At 31.6% G+C, this 21160-nt stretch overlaps 2 protein-coding genes across 2 annotated transcripts; both read right to left on the reverse strand.

The window, feature by feature from the left end:
- Positions 1–2771: 2771 nt before the first annotated feature.
- On the reverse strand, positions 2772–7471 carry LOC143057697 (putative defense protein 3). Its single transcript, XM_076231063.1, has 6 exons — positions 7396–7471; positions 6698–6723; positions 6013–6229; positions 5429–5556; positions 3549–3643; positions 2772–3154 (listed from the first exon to the last, which is right to left on the reverse strand). Exons 1-6 carry the CDS (start codon positions 7454–7456, stop codon positions 3007–3009), a joined length of 675 nt encoding a protein of 224 aa, XP_076087178.1. The 5' UTR covers positions 7457–7471; the 3' UTR covers positions 2772–3006.
- A 7944-nt stretch (positions 7472–15415) lies between these two features.
- On the reverse strand, positions 15416–20255 carry LOC143057698 (putative ferric-chelate reductase 1). The gene is made up of 5 exons (XM_076231065.1): positions 20117–20255; positions 18428–18650; positions 17231–17358; positions 16784–16878; positions 15416–15858 (listed from the first exon to the last, which is right to left on the reverse strand). Exons 2-5 carry the CDS (start codon positions 18621–18623, stop codon positions 15699–15701), a joined length of 579 nt encoding a protein of 192 aa, XP_076087180.1. The 5' UTR covers positions 18624–18650; positions 20117–20255; the 3' UTR covers positions 15416–15698.
- Between the last annotated feature and the right edge of the window lie 905 nt (positions 20256–21160).

Consider the following 21160-nt stretch of genomic DNA (forward strand, 5'->3'; position numbering starts at 1 on the left):
TTTGATCCCTTTTTCAATTTTGTGGGGTCCAAATTTATAGACAAATGTCCTTTAATATAGATATTTGGAATTCGTTGACATGCTGAATCTAACCGTGTATCTAGTTTGGGGATTGTTTGCCTAGTTGCTGAAATAGCCCACATAGAGTTCCAAAGGGTCTATAATCAACAAAAATGAATTGAAGCATGCATTTCATGTACAATAACCCATATGTGTATGGTTTTACCTCTGCGGTAGTATCCATTCGCGGATCTAGAATTTTTCATTAGTAGGGGCCCACTGACTGCCTAAGAGGGCCCGCTGCTGTCACGCTCCAGTGATTCCCTATATAAGTTGAAACGTAATCTGAAGAATACAATATGACATTTTGAGAATCGCTTTTGTTACAAGTTTGAAAAGCTATATATTTGATGAAGAATGAATGAGGAGTTTGTATTTCAATTTGAAAATACATGTATCATAAATCCTAAAGTCATCAACTAAGTTTTTTTTCATTTGTTGCAAGTGCATTTATCACATAATTCTACAATAAAAATTCCTCGCATCTTTGAAAATTCTACATTAATAATGACTGCACTAACAGTGATAATTCATCGCATCTATAGTTAAAATGGATCGCTTTCAATAATCGATATGCTATATTATGATGCTTTTATAACACTTTTTTGAATTTTAATGCTATGTTTGTATATTATAAAGACATATCACAATGAAAATATGTTAAAACGTAACTTAAAATCCTTTAACTTGATATTTTCAAAACGTAAACAAATACAGTTTTCCCATGATCCTTTATTCTACAATAGACATACCCGCATATAACAGTAAAAATGAACTAGCTGGATTCGCACTTTATATACACTGATATTTGCACAATTAAATGATTGTTTTATCGGCGCAAATGAATGTTGCAGTTTTTATGATTAAGTGATACACAAAAAAAAAAAAATCGCGTAATTAACTTGTGGCGCAAATTAATTCTTTTTTAGCCAAACTGGATATCGGCCTTCAAAACATTGTGTATACACAAACAAAGCAATATTTATCTTTTACGCAGTCTAGCCGGAGAATAAAAGTTTTTGCAATTTGTGTAGGATTTTAATTTTAGAATGCAACGAACAAGTAAGAAGATCTTTATGCACGATGAAAGGGAAAAATTTGGTGCGTCGATAAAAATTTCATGGATGCACTTGATAATTGTAAAATTTCAAGTCTTTAAATAACATCCATTTGTAGAACTGATTATTTCGATCCTTCAAATATATGTAGAATAATAATAAAGAAATATATTATTAAGTCTCTTTCATATAAATACTGTAGATTTGTATTTGATCATCGATTGCAAACATAATGTTCAGTGAGAAATATTTCATGTATTCGTACAGAGAACAAATCAACTTCTTTCAGAATACAATTGATTGGTTATTGAAGTAAATGATTTGCGACAGAATAAGTGAAACTTGGCCAGCAGCTTACCTCTAAAATAAAGAAATATAAAAAAAGATAGAGTTAATTCTGTATTTTACTCATACTGCACTTAAGCACTTTTTACAGTCAATACCGAAAATATGAAATACATCGATTTAAATTATGTACACAATGAATAATTTCTGTGTAGTTTTCCGTGTCTACATTTACATACGAGTACAATATAGTAAACTGTATAATTTGTGTATGTATTTGATCCTATGAGCTGTATATTAATTTTCTTACGGAATAAAGAATTATTATAGTTAAAAAGAAAAAAGAGAAACGGTAAATATACAGGAATACATAAAGTTTTGTAAATAGTTGCAAAGGACCACACGTAACTTACATGCCACGAGTTTTCATAGAACTTGGCGATTTTTGAAACGCATGTTTATATGCGATAAAGATCTAGTGCATTTGAGCAAATTAAAATCATGTTATATAATTATCTATCCATTTTATTTTCAACAAATTCACAAGTTTTGCATTTTTAAACCGCGTGTGCATATATATTTTAATGTTTTTATTTTAATTCCTTATATATGAACATGTCACGTGTATTATTCGGGCGCCCTATTATTCATTCGCTTGTTTAAATTGTGAAACATGTGACTTTACTAAGACTGTACGCATTTAAAGTTTGAAACAAAAAACTGCAATTGGCGCAAATTGATTCTGCCCAAACGATAGATACATCGAGGTCGTTTCGCTTAAGTGATTTACCTGTAAAAAGTCCGGGTCTCATCCATGTTTAAAACGAATTAATGCATGTTTGAAATAGCTTAACAGGGGCGTGGCCTATTAGTTTGACGCAACTAACCACTAACTTGATTTCAATTGATCGACTGCAGAGAAATCTATTTGACTGGCGTTAAAATGAATTGATATGAATTGAAATGAATTAAATATAATTTTTAATTTTTGTCAATCTTTATCAAATAACGATCAATCTCATTTAAATAGCGTTAACACGTTTTTGTCCGATCAAGTTAAATTCGGGTTACTAGTGATTTATTCCTCGAGGGTATCACCAGCAAGAAACCACACTGCTCTGTTGACATGAATTATCATAAATATGGTCATCATTATAAATTAACATTAACTTACTATTACTAAGACTTTTCTACATCAGGAAAAGATTACCTTAGCTGGTATTTGGCAAAATTTGTAGTTTTTTTTTTACCTCAATGCTCTTCAACTTCGTATTTAATTTGAACTATAGATCTTTGATTATTCCAGCGTCACCGATGAGTCTTTTGTGGACGAATCGCGAGTCTGGACTATAAACAAAATTTTAATACTAGTATATAAGCTGAGTTTATTTCAAAAGTTCATTTTCATAACAAAAGCTCAAATTAGTATGTCAATCGACATTATTATATTTAAGCATCCTAATTAAATGATAATATGTCTAAAGGTAGTATAATATAGGAACGTTTAGTGCCTTTTTCTCAATAAACTATTATTACTGCCCTAATCTATGATTTTTTAAGTCACTGCTGCGCTAACAGCATTCAACACATTGCGTGAAATTTATTAATATTTAAAAAGATAGACGACAGCAAAAGTAACTGCAACTACATTTGGCAATATTGTAGGTGAAGCACCGGTACTCGCCATGTCAACGATTGTTTCCGAAGGAATCTTCACCCAGAAAATGTCTTTAGACTCCACAGCTGTTGCGCTGAAATCAGAGAAACAAATAAATATCAATAATCACATCTCTTAATATTTCCTCTGTACATTTTCTATGATGAATTACCGAAATGTTTGTTTTGATTTCAATGCATATGGTGAAATGATAAAATGATAAGAAACTTGAAATTTAAAGTTCTTCATTATGATACAAACGGTCATCAGAAAAAGCCACAACTACAAGAATTCTATAAAGTTGAAAATATTGCATACGATAAACATCACATCAAACATCTGACTATGATTATAAGACATGTGTTTTGTTGTCAATCGTACTGTGTTGACCCCTAAGAAGTGTTTACTGTAGTTATAATATGTTGATCGGAGTGTTTCGCATTGTATTAATCCTACAACTTATTATTTATATTCATGTTTACGCTTACAAGATTGTTATATTCCCTCTAGATGTGGCCGGTGCAGTGAAGATAAACGTAACGCTGTCTTTTCCCGAAGCTTCTGTGTGTGTAACGGCATCATTCTGAAAATATATAAATTAGGTTGTTTAATATCCGTTGGACATCACTCGGAACAAAAAAGTTGGACTAGACACAATACATCACTTTAGGGAAAGAATGCAGAATTGCCTGGTAGATTATGCCCTTATAATTCCTGCCGTTTTCTGAGCTTAAAAGAAAATATTATTATATATTTTTCTTGGGTATACTTTGAGACACTCAACAATTTCAATCCTTATTTAAATTGCAGCTTCAACATTGATAAAAAATGCTCTCATAATTCCTGCCGTTTTCTGAGCTTAAAAGAAAATATTATTATATATTTTTCTTTGGTATACTTTAAGACACTCAACAATTTCAATCCTTATTTAAATTGCAGCTTCAACATTGATAAAAACTTGCCTTAACATGTGAGTGAAAATATCAAATCAAATCCTAACTTATCTAAAATTTAATCAAAAGCATTAAATCGATCTATATTCAACTGTAAAATATTGAAATATCAGTGCAAGAATAGCAGTTGGAATTCCACTATATCATCATAAACATTTAGACATTGACCTGGAAAATTGACTAAAGAAATTTACATGTTAAAATAAACATGACTGCATAATTTCATTTAAGTGAAAGGAATTGGCCCATGTAATAAAAGAATATATATCAATTTTGAAAATAATAGATTTGGTATGATTGCCAACGAGACCACTATACACTTTAGTCTTAATTACGACGACGTTATAGACCATCGTATGGCATTGAATATATAGTAAGTAGAATACTGCTGTTTAAAAGTCCTCAATCGATAGAGAAAAAACAAATCCGAGTATCAAACTTAAACCTAGAGAAAAACATCACTATAAGAGGAAAATAACGATACAACAGAAACACTGAACTGCAACAAAAACAAACGACAACATACATAGCAACGGACTATTTCATAACAACTGCCATATTCCTGAGTTGGTACAGGATATTTTAAAAACGTTTGGTGGTTTTACCCTGGTTTTGTGAAATTGAAAAATCGCCAAAAAGAAATAATCCACAAGGCCTTTCAACACAAAAATGGTAGAATACACTATACACCAACTTATTCGATATTCAAGTGCTTGCAGCTTCTACTCAGACTTTGTAAAACTTCACCAGTGACTGAGTTGATGAACCAGGGATATGTGAAAGAACGTCTCGTCCTTTTTCTAAAAAAAGTTCTTCAGAAGGTACCACTACCTTGTTGATAAATATTCTGTATCAACTTCACAAATAATACATGATGGTCTTAGTACATGTATAGATTCTGCGTACTTATGTTTATTATCTTAATAAAGTTTTATAATGGTCTTTTATTAGTCTTTGTTCTGTTATTAATATTTCTTTTATTGTTTGGTCTGATTGTGGTGATTTTGACGTGGCTCGATACTTACGGATCCCGTCAATGTGTTGTTTGTATTATTTTTCATTTTTGCTAGTGATTTGTACGTGTGACTTCTTGTGTGTCCTTGGTACATATGACGTGGCTCTGTACTTTTAAACATCCCGCCATTGTGTTATTGTTTTATGATAATGCAATTTTGTTATTTTTCTATTATAATTTTGAAAATGCTTTAAACAACAAAATTATTTTATGTCTCTACCTGTGTGACATTTACATTCTGACGTCAATTACAAGATTCTAGACCAGATTTTACTTTTTATGGCTAACCACACCTCTTGCATATATGATAATGTTAAACAATATCACTAACACGACAACACTACGTGATAGAACTACAGTACAAACACATGCAATAACAATGAGGAAACACTTCACTTACTGGATTATCACACTGTAGGAATTTAGAATTCTGTATCAGTTCGAAACCTGGAATTTTTGTTCCATCCTGATTTCTGGCTTGAATTAAATATCCTTTGAACTGGTTTGTTGCGTTTTTCACTAGAGTTACTAAGAAAGAAGATACACTTTATTGATGAAACTTAACAATAAATGACTCTCTATGATTTACCATGCGAGTTCAATAAAATTTGGAAATTTTGATCTACCGCTATTTTATAACAAAAGAATTATCGTAGTGCATTATATATACTTTGTCTGAAACATTATACATTGATGTTGATGGTGGACTATTCATGCTATGTTTACCCATCATTTCATATTTTCAAAGTCGTCTTAATGTATTAGGCGAATACTAAACCGAAAAAACTGTGATATACCATATTAGTGTCTTTTGACTTTTCTAAAATATTTGGTATATTACGGTATTTGGTGTAATTTTATACTCCTACTTTCCAAGAGTTCGACGCCAATTATTCGACACAAATAGTCAGAGATATGTTAGATTGATGTTTTAAAAAGAAAGTTTTACCTGGCTAAATTAATATTTTTTTGTAGACCAAATACCTGCAACTACATCACTTCCATTGTAGCTAGTCTTGTCTAAAGTTATTTGGAATGGGAGTGTTCCAGTCTGAGGGATAGCCTGGTGTACTGGAACCATAGAATCACAGGCGTCTTTCAAAGCACCCTGTGATGTTCCATGTACAAAGTAGCAACATGACAACAATAGAAGTAGGTGTTGGATTAATACTTTCATTCTGCTAACACTGTTAAAAATGTTCTGTAAAAGAAAATGAATGCTTTTTAACTGTTTTGATATGAGCGTCACTGATGAGTCTTAAGTAAATGAAACGCGCGTCTGGCGTATTAAATTATAATCCTGGTACCTTTGATAACTATTTTATTGCAGTTAAGAATGAGTAGCATAGAAGGAAAAAGGAAGGAATTATTAATTGAGACATGAGACAGAATCAATGACGTCTTAACCTAATTCTAAGACGATACCAAAGTTTTCTAAAAAAAAATCACAAGCAGTTTTAGGTATTTTTTTGAAAAAATAAGAATATTTCCTAGGATATGGTAAAATCTCTGATTTCTATTATAACAGGCTGTTTAGATCACAAAAATTACCAGACGATAGTTTTGTCTTTAAATCTCTACTCCTTGTTCATTTATTTATACAAAATTTCAATATTGGTATATGTGATAGTTAGATGTAGTAAATACATGTACACAAAAGAGTACGTACCTGTTGTGCAGATATGTGTAAAAAACCTACATTTAAATAGACATTCTTTAGATATTGACGGATTACATTTCAGACATAGGATCGCATATTAATTCATGCATACAGAGATAGTATTTACTTGAATTAAAGCTAAGTAGTAATTGTTGTTGTAATGATTGTTACAAAAAGTATACACATCCCCTTAAAATGGAAAGGTACAAATACGTTGATTGTCGAAATGCGCAATTGGTGCATAAACATTGTTTTTCTACTGAACCATGATAAGACAAAACTCTAGAATGAAGACTCATTAAGCATTCGGTGGCGTACCCCACCAATATATATTATTTGTTAGTGTCATACTAATATACTCAGCTTTGTCCTAAGACCAACACGGAAAACAATATCTTTGAAATTCAAGCTTACAATCTAACAGTTCGGAAAAGACATGCTGGCCATCATTGGCGATGTATCCTGCCTTCAAGCCGCTGTGCATCGCGAAGAAGAAGGTAGAAAATCTATGCAAGATCGAATTCTATAGAATTGTGCTTGAACGGCCTGCTGAAGGTACACCCACTCGAGTCTAATTTTGTAATACTTACAATTGTTTTTAAATTCAGTTGGTTATGAAATTTTCATCGAACAAAAAAATAAGTCATGTGAATTTCTATCAAAAATGTTCTCCGTCAAAATCACTAACATTTAATTAAAGATCTTACCGTTCTCTTGGTTTTCACTAGAATAACATAGAAAGAATAGAGAATATATGAGTTGATGCATGTACAATGACTAGATACTTTTTTTATTACGTAATATGGAATTCTTCCGCATATATAAAACATTGTATAAACATGCAACATTGTAATTTAATAATTCGTCGTTTATTTTAGTGTCATCCTTCACAATAGACCGACTTTACACTCCGATATAATATTTCGAAATGTTACCTACGCTATTGTTGGACATTTTGGTAATCAGTCAAGTGAGATCATAAACAAAATCAAACAATTTGTGCAATTTCGGGGGGAAATAACATTCTCGTATGTTTTTTGTCGTGTATAGAAATCATACAACTGATGATACTGTTGAATAACAACATTATTAGGAATGAGTTGATAATATGTAGGATCAATTATCTATAAAGTCACAAAAAGACCATGAGTTTAAAGTTTTATTTTTTACTAATTTGAATATAACACTTCACCTGCTTCATATATTTGCTTAAAGCGTTTAACATTAGTATATCGTTTTGCTTTTAATTCCTAACAAATTAGAAGACCACAAACACTGCAAATATGATGGATAATTTTAATTCCGGAAGTTTAAAAACAATTCCTCAAATATATCCTATTGCCAGAATTTTACTTCAAATTTTCAAGAAACTCAAATGTTTTTGCTTGATTATAGAAATATATTTAATCTTGAACCTCTCAGAATCCGGCAGCACATTTTCCTGCCGCTATCTAGATTACTCTTATTTACAGTGGTATTCAACATTTACCGTCTATCTTACCGGTTGGTCGCCATCAAAGTTTTGGTTAACTTTTGAGGTGAATGCCGACATTTTTGTGCTTATTGTGTCAAAAATTGGATATGAAATACCTGAACGCATTAGATATCTGCATGTTGAATGACAACTACGAATGATGTCCTTGTACCGATGATGAAATTTAGTAAATGTTTTGACTAGTTTATGATATCGAATACCCTGGTGTTATATTTTGTTAGTAATGCAAGCAGAGCCTACCTATTGCATGTTTTGTTTATATTTTCTTCGTCTAAATATTTATTTACCTCTGGAGTATTATACTACGATATTTAGCCAGTCAAACTACAAAAGAAATTACATTTTTGTATGTACTATATAAATGCTATTTAAATAAAGGCAACAGTAGTATACCGCTGTTCAAAACTCATAAATCCATGGACAAAAAACAAAATCGGGGTAACAAACTAAAACTGAGGGAAATGTGGTAGCAACGAAATTCTCATCAAAATATTATAATATTACAATGTAACATATTCAAGGAAATGTTGAACATATTATGTATACACCTGATATTTGTATATACGTATAAACATAATGGTTTACGCCATGAAAGATTTACAGATTTCGATGTTACTGTTTGTGTGACTTTTTCTTTTCTTTTGTTTTATCGAAGACATTTTTTTAAGGGGGGCTCGCGGGTCTAAATCATTTTTTTAATTTGATATAAGATATCGCTATATTTTCCTATTAATGAACTTTATCTTATACTTAACAGAAAAATGAAATAAAAAAATGGGATCACCGTTCATTTACGCTCACAATCTGCCTTCGAAAGAAGCATCCTTTTTTGTTAATGTTCGTTTTTGCTTGATTATAGAAATATGTTTTACACATATCCTCAGTGATTGATATAATCTTGCATCCAGTTCATGTTAAGTTGTGGGCATAGAAAACTCTAGAGGAAAGAACCGAATACAAGATAATATCTTAACGTTTCAGAAACCAAAATGTGGACTACCATGCACAATGCAATGCAGAAGAGCTCACTGGATATAGTGCACAGTTGTTTTTCAGTTATTAAACTTCTCTGGAGCTCATAAAATGAAGCATTATATTCAACATTATTGTCATCCGAGATATATAATCTTATTTTTACCATTGTAATGAAAAAGCAAACACAAACATGCCAATACACTTGCCTTAATTGACCTTTCCCTTGAAAATCGATAAAGTGAAGGTTTGTTTTTTTCAACATGATCCCATGGTAATGCTTATGTTTTTCTAATATTGTCTCGTGCTCATCAACCCAAAATGCATACATGTAATACCAATATTGAAATATAAATATAAAAACATATCCACATTTTGGTACTTATGCGTGGGAGAGGGGGGAACTTATCAAGAACCTCATCAACCCAAACAGGCAATATGTATTGCCTGACCAAACATAGCCCTTAAACCAACCACCACTTGGATATTGAAAGAATGAGGATGTATCACATGTACTTCCACCAAAGATATCAACTAATGAGGTTATACACATATCCTCAGTGATTGATATAATCTTGCATCCAGTTTATGTTAAGTTATGGGCATAGAAAACTCTATAGTCCATACAGCATATTTGCAGGCCAATCTCAAAATACACCACTAGCAAGGCTTTCCCTTAAGGAATAGTATTCCCAATACTCAAAACAAATTCAACACTTTTATTAAATATTATTCCTTTTAAAATTACTTTAAAACACTTCTTAACATTTAAAGATACATGTAAACAGTTCTTTATAAATCGTTCATAATTCAATAAATTCTCATGAATTTGACCCCATACGGACTTTTAAAAGTTGAGTTAAGGCAATAACTCATATCAAAATGAACATTGTCGTTATTCTAATAACTTCTTCAGCATTCGGAAAGCTTGTAAGCAAAGGGACTTAACCTCCAAGTGTAAACTATGCTGGCTTGTCTCTTTCGTTACTGTTGTTGAATCAAACACACTCTTTACTTCTTAATCAGGAACATTGACAATTGTATTTCCACTCGATTCTTCACATGTCTGCTGAAAATATATTAACCAATAACAAATTGTTCATTTGTACTAAAGACAGCATTAGTCACACTTTGAAGAGGAAAATCCCTTTGCCTACAATCCACGTGGAAAACCCCTAGGGAATCAGTGTCCCTTGAACTGTAGACAAAGAAATTTAAATTAAAAAATTTAACCATACATAAAATTTAAGTATACATTTGTACTAGTATACAAAATCATTCAACATTATATTTATTTATTAATTTAGATAAAACAAAACAAAACAAAAATATTGCAACCATTATTTAATCTCCCATGATAAAAAGATTTTTGTGACATATTTCAACACATCAATGAAATTAAATACACTTCCAATAGAAAACATCATGAAATTACGGAAACATTATTAGCATTACTTTTAAATAGGTTCATTTGAACATTAAAGCTGCTTCCATCACAGATTTTTTTTTTTTAGTACCGTGCCATATTGGCATTTTCTGCCTTCCTCAACACAGACATACATAATTTAGTGTAGTATCAATATTTTCCCCATTCATTATTTTCCTATTGTCAGAAATCAAAACATTACTTCAATTGCAATTTGTTCTCACCATATTCTGATTAGAAAAAAACCCTTTCCTTTTAAAAAGGTTGTTCGAACTCATTGACATGAATCATCGTACAATGTCATATTACTTCTCCTTCATTCGTCACCCTTTCAAAGCTGTAGGTAACACCATCTGAAAACAAAAATATTCTATTCAATTCTATGTACAATCAAACAGACCGCTGAACGCGGACCTCGACGAAGACACCTTATAATTCAATACACATCACTCCGATAAAAACATGAATATCAAGTGACTGTCACACTAAATTATTCCACTTTCTCAATAATTTTATTCTTTTTAACAAAGTCTTTAAATAGCATTTCTATCAGTATGTACGATGTAAAAATAAATGAAAAGTCCACAACAGTCAAAAGCAACAAAAGAAACTATTTACCCTATAAACAATTATTATATCTTTCAACTACAATTTTCCAAAATAGCCAAAGCCCCCACTTCCACATATATTTTATCTAGCGATAGCACTTTGCCCTGCGTTTAACCGGCGCACGTCATAAAAAGTATCTGACCACCTGGGTTGATAATAACTACATAAGGTATAAATCCCAAAACATTTTGCCACCAAGGTCAAACATTACCATCTAGTTCTATCAAGAAGCCGCCAAGGCGAATATAAATGACCACCAAGGTCTTGACGCCCCCAAGGCTAGTATTTTTAATTCATTGTTGCCATCAAGGCAAATGTAAAAAATCATAAAAATGACCACCTAGGTCTATTGCCACCAAGGCATATAAAAATGACCACCTAGGTCTATTGCCACCAAGGCATATATAAATGACCACCTAGGTTTTTTGCCACCAAGGCATATATAAATGACCACCAAGGTCTTAAAGCCACCAAGGCTATATTGCCACCAAGGCAAATGTAAGTAAAAGTTAAAGAATATAGTTACTTTGCCGACAACACGTGGAGCACGACCTTCCCACAGCTTGGATATTGAAAGAATGAGGATGTATCACATGTACTTCCGCCAAAGATATCAACCAATGAGGTTAAATCTTGAACCTCTCAGAATCCGGCAGCACATTTTCCTGCCGCTATCTAGATTACTCTTATTTACAGTGGTATTTAACATTTACCGTCCATCTTACCTGTTAGTCGCCATCAAAGTTTTAGTTAACTTTTGAGGTGAATGCCGACATTTTTGTGCTTATTGTGTCAAAAATTTGATATGAAATACCTGAACGCATTAGATGTCTGCATGTTGAATGACAACTACGAATGATGTCTTTGTACCGATGATAAAATTTAGTAAATGTTTTGACTAGTTTGTGATATCGAATACCCTGGTGTTATATTTTGTTAGTAATGCAAGCAGAGCCTACCTATTGCATGTTTTGTTTATATTTTCTTCGTCTAAATATTTATGAATTAATTGTCACTGGCAACAATCAATTATCTATCGCATGCAAGATTAAACAACCAATGTAAATCTTTCATGGCGTAAACCATTATGTTTATACGTATACAGAAATATCATGTGACTACATCATATGTTCAACATTTCCTTGAACATGTTACATTGTAATATTATAATATTTTGATGCGAATTTCGTTGCTACCACGTTTCCCTCAGTTTTAGTTTGTTACCCTGATTTTTTTTTGTCCATGGATTTATGAGTTTTGAATAGCGGTATACTACTGTTGCCTTTATTTAAATAACATTTATATAGTACATACAAAAATGTATCTTCTTTTGTAGTTTGACTGGCTAAATATCGTAGTATAATACTCAAGAGGTTCGATTACTCTGTTGTGACTAAATTCAAACATAGATTGATATTCGATGTGACTGTTTATGTGACTTTTTCTCTTTTTTTTTTTTATCGAAGGCATTTTTTTAGGGGCTCGCGGGTTTAAATCATTTTTTAAATTTAATATAAGATTTCGCTATATTTTTCTATAAATGAACTTTATCTTATACTTAACAGAAAAATGAAATAAAAAAATGGGGTCACCGTTCATTTACGCTCACAATCTGCTATTGAAAGAAGCATCCTTTTTTGTTAATGTTCTTTTTTTTCTGTTGAACTAATAGGAGAAATAGCGGTAATATCGAATTACAAAAAGAACTAAATTACAGAAATCGCTTACATTTTACAATTATTTAGTTTATGTACAACTTATTCGAAAACAACAATAAAAATATAGGTCACCGATATGATAAAAAAGATATTTCAATTTTAATGCCAAAAAATGGCATTTTTGCACCAAAGGGAGATAATTTAGAGCCTTTTCAATGATATCTACATTTTATTACACAAGGAAGCTATTAAACCAAGAGTTTCAAATGGTGAAGTTGAAATCATCCCTTCGTTAATTTTACGGACGCCATCACGAGTTGGTTGACCGTTATGGAATAACCGTTTCACAAATGATATCGGATATGTTCCTTACGTCGTAACTATAATCCCCTTCCCTTTCATGAATGTGACCTACCGAATTAGACTATTTACCGGATTTGTAATCACATAAGCAACACGACGGGTGCCACATGTGGAGCAGGATCTGCTTACCCTTCCGGAGCACCTGAGATCACCCCTAGTTTTTGGTGGGGTTCGTGTTGTTTATTCTTTAGTTTTCTATGTTGTGTCATGTGTACTATTGTTTTTCTGTTTGTCTTTTTCATTTTTAGCCATGGCATTGTCAGTTTGTTTTAGATTTATGAGTTTGACTGTCCCTTTGGTATCTTTCGTCCCTCTTTTATAAGTCACCTGGGGCCAACACCAATTATTTTTTTGGAATGATTTTTGTACCATATGATAGATAAAGTAACAACTACTAAAGGTAATTAATAAAATGTGTTATGAAAAGTAAATGTTTAATTTTTTTCTGAAAATCTTATACCCGCGAGCCTCCTTAAGTCATAAAAGTGAGACTTTTTTCTTTCTGTATCTGTACAATTGTTGTTTTTATATTTCTTGTAGAATTCCTAATGTTTGTTAGTTGATACATCAAATACCGGTACCTTATCCCGGCCTCGTTAACCGTTAGTAGTATATAATAAATTTTGTTAGTATTTGTTAGTTTAATTTGTGTTTGAAACATACATTTTTTGATTAATAATATAATCTGACTGATTGTTAGTCAATTACAAATAGAAAAAAAATACAATATAAGCATATATAATTGCAAATCATTCACATGTGAAAAACTATCAATAAAACATGAGAACCATCCTATAAAAAAAAAAAAAAAATTCCTAATGTATCGTCATCTGCAGCCGTAAATCTAGAAAAACGATACTCTTACATTTCCCCAGCACAAGGTTGGCCTTTTGTGAAGGAGGTAAACTTAGAGGCGCTGTGATTGGATGTATGTAAGGGTGCAATGTTTTTTTTTTAATTTTCTATGAATAACGGTAGTGTCTATATTTACAATATAAATTTTGAAACCTTTTGAAATATTTACTACAGTCTTATTCGAAAAGATTTCCAAATTACATTCATTTGGTGTGAAATGACGATGAGCATGGATAAAATAAACAAGCTCCGTTGGAAGTTGGTCATGATTGTATTTGACTTTTATGATAAAAAGTGGTAAATTCAGATAATTAGTATTGTCGCCTATGGCAGAAAAAATAGTACCATTTCCCATCTAAGTGTTATCCTAGGTATATCAAAACCTAATTATATCATAGTAATAATCGGTCACCTAAGAATCAACTTTGACATCTCTTGTTTTTGAATATTTATTAATGTTGTGAGTTTTGGTTTGACATTATTGCATGTAGCATTAGTGTAAACTGTTAGACTGTCATTTGTACTCCAATTGATAATTTGATTGACGCCATTGGTATTGACTTAAAACGTTCTGTACCAAGTCAGAAATATGGCAGTTGTTATCCTATAGTTAGTTTCTGTGTGTGTTGCATTGTTGCAAGTATTTTATCATGTCTAACCGTTAACGGAACCAATAAATTGAAGGGAAAATATTAATACTTGAGATGAATTAATTGTCTATAGTCAATTAAAAAAAACCAATATCCATTTACGAGAGAGATCATCACACCGGCTTAAATTGTACACTGAACATAGAGTATAATTATACAACACAACTCGTCCTGCATTTCAAAAGATAATTTGATATTTTGCTAACTCTTATAACTCCCAAATGATTTTATATAAATTGTTAAATCATTTCATGTTTTGAATATGAAATATTTGATATCTACAGCAGTTGTGTGTAAAATATAGAATTTCAATCCTGGTATCTATGATGAGTTTATGTTCATAGTAAAAAAATATGTATAAACAACATGAAAAATGTGTCCCCAGTACATGGATGCCCCACTCGCACTATCATTTTCTATGTTCAGTGAAATTGGAGTAACAATCAAATTTGGCATTAAAATTAGAAAGATCATATCATAGGGAACATGTGTACTAAGTTCGAAGTTGATTGAACTTCAACATCATCAAACACTACATTGACCAAAAACTTTAACCTGAAGCGGGACAGACGGACGGACGAACGGACGGTACGACGGACGGATGGACGAACGAACGGACGGATGGACGAACGCTCGGACACACAGACCAGAAAACATAAAGCTCCTCTACTATCGTAGGTGAGGCATAAAAAAAGAATGTCATTGAGATCTATTCTGGTATTTATTGTAGAAAATTTAACATTGATGACGTATGATAATGTTATTTATGGGTCGATAATGAAATAAATGTTAAGTGTGTTTAAAGTTTAGAAGCGCTATACTTATGAGATTGTATTGTGGCTGCTACCTTATATTTCTTTGTCATTTTCAAATATTTCAAACTGTAATGACATTAAGACAATGCTAAAATTTATCCTTATTAATGATAGAATTACAGGGAAAAATTTCGGCGATTACTTCCTTAAAATAGTGAATGACATTTCTATTGTTGAAAAAGATATATGTAGAGTACAGTCACAGTAACTACAACAAAGTTTGGTAGGATCGTAGAGGAAGCTCCAGTCGGTGCCGGTGCAAGGTCAACAATTGTTTCCGAGGGAATCCTCACCCAGAAAGTGTTGAAAGACTCCACGGCTGTCGCTCTGAAAATAAATATACAAAACATTTGATTTTTTTTAGTTTAAAAATTAATAATTTTTGTTTAAGGCACACATGTAAAAAAACTAAATTGTTTAGAAACTGAATTGTTAACAGAAATTTCAGAGAGAAAAGATAATGATAAAAATAAGATTTGCAATTTTTTTAGTACATAGTACCAAAATTCATTTGAATTTAAGGTTATCAAAGCGGTTCGTGACACAAATGATCTTTCACATTGTAAGATTTACGTTTATCGCTATTTAGTGCTTTTTTGTGATATTTTTCATATAATTTACTCACTTTAGATGGAAAATTATCGCTAGAAACTAAACAGGCACGTGGCGTTGCTAATGAAATGGACACGTCGTCATAGGTAAAATAGCAATAAACAGATTATCATTTGTAATCTCATTACAACTCAATTGCTTTTCTCGCTTACGCTACCGGCTCAAGCGAGAAAATCAATCTCGTTGAGATAATCAAAGATAATCTATAATTTCCCAAAAAGCTGAAGTCATTTTTAAACAGAATAAGACCCAAATACTCAAACAATTTTATAGGTTAATACAAGGAGGTGCACATGTCAAAATAAGTGGCATCTGCTCCTAGGAGTACAAGTTTATTATTTTAATTCAATTTTATAGCAGCAATATATGATTGCTACTAGACAACCTAACAACCAAATCAAGTATTAATCATATTAGATATAAGATGTTGGCGTGTATAGATTTAATATATGTTATTTAAAAGTGGTAAAAAAATCAGCAACTTTGATGTACAGTGATGTAATGTCAAATATTAATTAAGTGAACACTTTGATGAGTTGACTATATATTCTCTTATTTTGTTTTGTTATGTGTTGATTGGATGTCAAATTAATATCATTGAACCAAAACTTTCTATCAACTTTATAAAGTGTATACTTACACAATTGTTATATTCCCTCTGGATGTGGTTGGTGCGGTAAACTGAAAAGTAACACTGTCTTTTGGAGAAGGTTCTGTATGTGTAACGGCATCATTCTGCAAATATAAAAAATGGTGGTTATTTCATATCATTTATGCATATGAATATTTTTTTACTGCTTGCGGAACAATCGAGTAAAACAAGTTGTCATCAATTTTTTTATGAATTTGTAGAAAATCATGACAGTATAAGAAAATATATATGACGCTTGAATCTTATATACTTGTATCTGTAATTAATTAACGGCTTATTCATTGGCCATCATACCACATCTCCTTATTATATAAAATAACTATCTATATTAAAATTTTATTTGTACATACCCGTAAATGATTTGGTTTGCAAAATGCTATATGAAATAGCCTATTCAGGATAAAGTTAATTCGATTTTAATATCTAGTAACTTACCGGAGTATCACACTGTAGGAATTTAGAGTTTTGTATCAGTGTAAAGCCTGGAATTTTAGTTCCGTCCTGATTTCTGGCTTGAATAAAAAATCCTTTGAACTGGTTTGTCGCGGTTCTGGATAAGTTTACTAAAAAACAAAATAAATGTCAGTCCATAAAACAACCCTAAAATTGATAGTTTCAAAAAAAAAAACATATATACACCTTTCAAATAAACCCACAATGCGTTAAAACTTTCTGAATATTGGCCGACCTATCACATTTCGAAACATGTTATAAGTTATTTCCAGATGTCATATTTCTATGGAACTTGTCCATATTTAATTTGTTTATAAACTGAATTTATGATATAGAAATTATTCTTTTTAATTATCAATTTTTGTCAACAAAACGCTAACTTTTTAAGTAATCCAGCATATAAGTTAAAAAAAATTTTGTACTGTTATAAATACAGTAACTGTAAATTTGGTTGTTGGTATGTACAAATCAAGCGTTTTAAAATCTGGCGTTTTGATAAGTTTATGGTGGAAATTACGGTATTTCACATATGACTCTTAAGGTTCACAATAAAATCACAGAAACAAATGGTAGGTCAGTTAACAGTTATGCTTTACCATTGGTGAATATACATGCACACATATATATATACGTAGGCCATATTTGCTTATCTACACTGCAGCAGAGAGTGTTAAGAAAAATTCTCAAGAATATATTCTCCGAAAGGGCCATTTTCAAAATGTTCTAGCTCTTCACAGTTCTAAATGCGTAAGCAGGTGCACTTCCTAATTCAAAGAACATCAAATAATAATCTACGAAAGATAGCTAAACACTGGTAATAAGGAAGATTTGGTTAACTTTATTTGTGACTATTCATAAACCATTTACCAATGTAATGCATCATTTATGTTTCTGGTAAATTTTCTGTACATTGCATATCTCAAAAGCATATAAAATGCTATTGTTTGTACTAAACCGACAGTGAAATTAAAAAAAAAATGGCCTTTTTTGTATGTTGCTCTTTGTGTCGACCCGAGACTGTGATAGTTCAAACCACATTATTCGACACTTTTTAAATAGTCCGAAACAAGAATAGGTATTACCTTCAATTAACTATTAACAATGTTATGTGTGTCTGCTGTTAATAAAACGATAGTTTCTTAACATGAATTATGTAAATTATAAAAGTCAATTAAATACCTGTTATAACATCACCTCCTTCGTACATTGTCTTATCTACCGTTATTTGGAATGGCGGTGCACTGGACTGAGGGCTGTTACCCGAATGTTGTGGAGTCATATCATTACATGCCCCTCTTAGTGCTCCTTGTGATGTTCCATCTACATACGAACACCATGACAATAACAAAAGAATACTCAGACATGATAATTCCATTGTGGTGCAACTTTGTTGAGAAAGTATCTGTAAAATAAAACTGTTGACATAATATTTAAACAATACTCTCCAACAGATTAGGTATAACGGGCTAGTTGTCAGTGGTTGTCGTTTGTTTATGTGTTACATATTTGTTTTTCGTTCATTTTTTTTTACATAAATAAGGCCGTGAGTTTTCTCGTTTGAATTGTTTTACATTGTCTTATCGGGGCCTAGTATAGCTGACTATGCGGTATGGGCTTTGCTCATTGTTGAAGGCCGTACGGTGACCTATAGTTGTTAATGTCTGTGTCATTTTGGTCTTTTGTGGATAGTTGTCTTATTGGCAATCATACCACATCTTCTTTTTTATTTTTTATAGCATCATTTGCTGTAATTGGCAAAACTTTAGGAATGTTTTGTCCTCAATGCTCTCCAACTCCGCCCTTTATTTGACCTTTGTAACTTGTTTTGATTCGGGTGTCACTGATGAGTCTTTTGTGGACGAAATGCGCGTTTGGCGCAAATACAAGTTGTCAATCCTTGTATCTATGATAAGTTTATTTCGATGTTTTACATTGCTACTTTAGAACTTTCCAAATGAAGAACGGGTCGCTATTTCTTGCTCTCAGATAATGAAATAAGATTAAGAAATATGTTATTTACATATAATGGTTAGGAATTAACCTTTTATTTATATTCTGTTCAACAAATAAGTTCACAATGATTATCATATTACAGGGATAGTCAATTTTGTCAGCTACCTTTACACGGTTAACTTAAGAATCTACAAGTGCCATCTTGGATTGTAAAAACAGAGAAACTAAGGTCCAGATTTTCAATTAAGTTAGCAAAATTTGATTATAACTTTTAAATATTACTATTGGCAAAAGTGAAGATAATTTTTACTTGATTTTTAATTTTTTGAAATTTGCATTTTAAGGGGAGGTAACACTAAAATAGTGCATTAATTTTTCTGAATAAATCTACAGGGAATTTTGCAATTTTGTATTCTTGCCAGAAAAAAACACCGTACGGTGACCCTGTCTTTTATTTTGATATGCTCAAAGCATTTAGCTATCTCTCATATTTTATTTTACAATTCTATCATTTAGATAAGCTTTTAATCACATACTGATGTTTTTTCCTGTATAATCCGAACAAAATGTGTCATTTTGTCAAAACCTGTAGCTTGAGAAAATGCGCGGTGACCTATCATTGTTATTATATTTTTGAACATAGATCAATAAAAACTACATGTTGGCAAAGTATGAACAATGTCTATCATTTTTAATTTAGACACCCATACCACCTTAAATTGAAATAAAATTAATCTTTATTTATTACATTAAACTATATTCTAAAACACAAACACATTTCACAGTTATTTTCATGATAAATGGATAGTAAATTTTGTGCATGACTTTTGGTAAAAAAAAAAAGATTACATAAGAATCTATACCTCCATCATTAGTTAATTTACATTTAAATTAAGAAAAAATGTCTGAACAAACCTTTATGAATCTGTATGTTAGTAGAAGTACCTCAAACACTAACTAAGCTTAAAGTGTTATTGATACACTTAACAGATTGTATGATTGGACATGTTCATAAGGATACACACATGATTATAAGATGATCAAAACGGAATTCAAACTTTAAATTATATCCCTACATATAAACGATTGTTTCCTACGTCAAAGATTAGTCTTAGTCATATACTTGAACATCCTAATTAACATGACCCTTGTGTCTTTATAAATGTAGTAAACAAGTTTTTAATTATTTGAAAACGAAAATTAATCAGTCGATTGTTCGAAAAGTTTGTAATATAAAAACAAGGCGACGTGATAAGTTAAACTAAGAGTCCAGATGACATAGATGTAAACAACTAAGCTATAAACAATCCTGACACAACAAAATAGGAACTTGTGCATGTTGTGTTTGTACCTGTCCCAAGTCAGAAACCTGGTGTTCAGTAATTGTCGTTTCTCGTTTTATTTTGTACATAAATTAGACCGTAACGCTTGGTTATCCTGTTTGAATGATTTTACAAAATGTAATGTTTGTGCCCTTTATGTTTAGCTTGTTGTTCGGTGTGAGCCAAAGTTGAAGGTCGTACGTTGACCTATAATGGTTTACTTTTACCAATTGTGAATTGAATGGAGAGTTTTTTTCATTTGCACTCATACCACATCTTCTTTTATCTATAATATCAGATTATTACATGGCATTTTTCATATCGCATGTATTATCAGCCCTAGGTTCAATATCAGCCCAAGAGCCGCATGGCTCGAGGGCTGATATTGACCGAGGGCTGATAATACATGCGATATGGAAAAATGACATGTTATGATCTTTTTATCATATGCTTCAACAATGGAGTAAAATAACAGATTCATATATTGATCCTTTTACGTGGTTCCCAAATAGAAGTTCAAAGATTGAAAAGTTCACGGACGTCGGACCCAAATTTAGTACATTCGATATCAAATCTTTCTGCAATATGCCTCAACAGAGGAGAAAACATTTTTGATATGAACACTGTTTGGAAAAGT

The sequence above is a fragment of the Mytilus galloprovincialis genome, chromosome 13 (genome assembly GCF_965363235.1).
Source record: "Mytilus galloprovincialis chromosome 13, xbMytGall1.hap1.1, whole genome shotgun sequence".
NCBI classification, from domain to species: domain Eukaryota; kingdom Metazoa; phylum Mollusca; class Bivalvia; order Mytilida; family Mytilidae; genus Mytilus; species Mytilus galloprovincialis.

Coding starts and splice junctions, on each gene's coding strand:
- LOC143057697 (XM_076231063.1), bottom strand. CDS start 7,456: ATGCATCAACTCATATATTCTCTATTCTTTCTATGTTATTCTAGTGAA. Junction 6,724..7,395: donor TAGTGAAAACCAAGAGAACG/GTAAGATCTTTA, acceptor ATTTAAATGTAG/GTTTTTTACACATATCTGCA. Junction 5,557..6,012: donor TGGAAGTGATGTAGTTGCAG/GTATTTGGTCTA, acceptor CTTCTTTCTTAG/TAACTCTAGTGAAAAACGCA.
- LOC143057698 (XM_076231065.1), bottom strand. CDS start 18,623: ATGGAATTATCATGTCTGAGTATTCTTTTGTTATTGTCATGGTGTTCG. Junction 16,879..17,230: donor TCCTACAGTGTGATACTCCG/GTAAGTTACTAG, acceptor TTATATTTGCAG/AATGATGCCGTTACACATAC. Junction 15,859..16,783: donor AGAGGGAATATAACAATTGT/GTAAGTATACAC, acceptor ATTTATTTTCAG/AGCGACAGCCGTGGAGTCTT.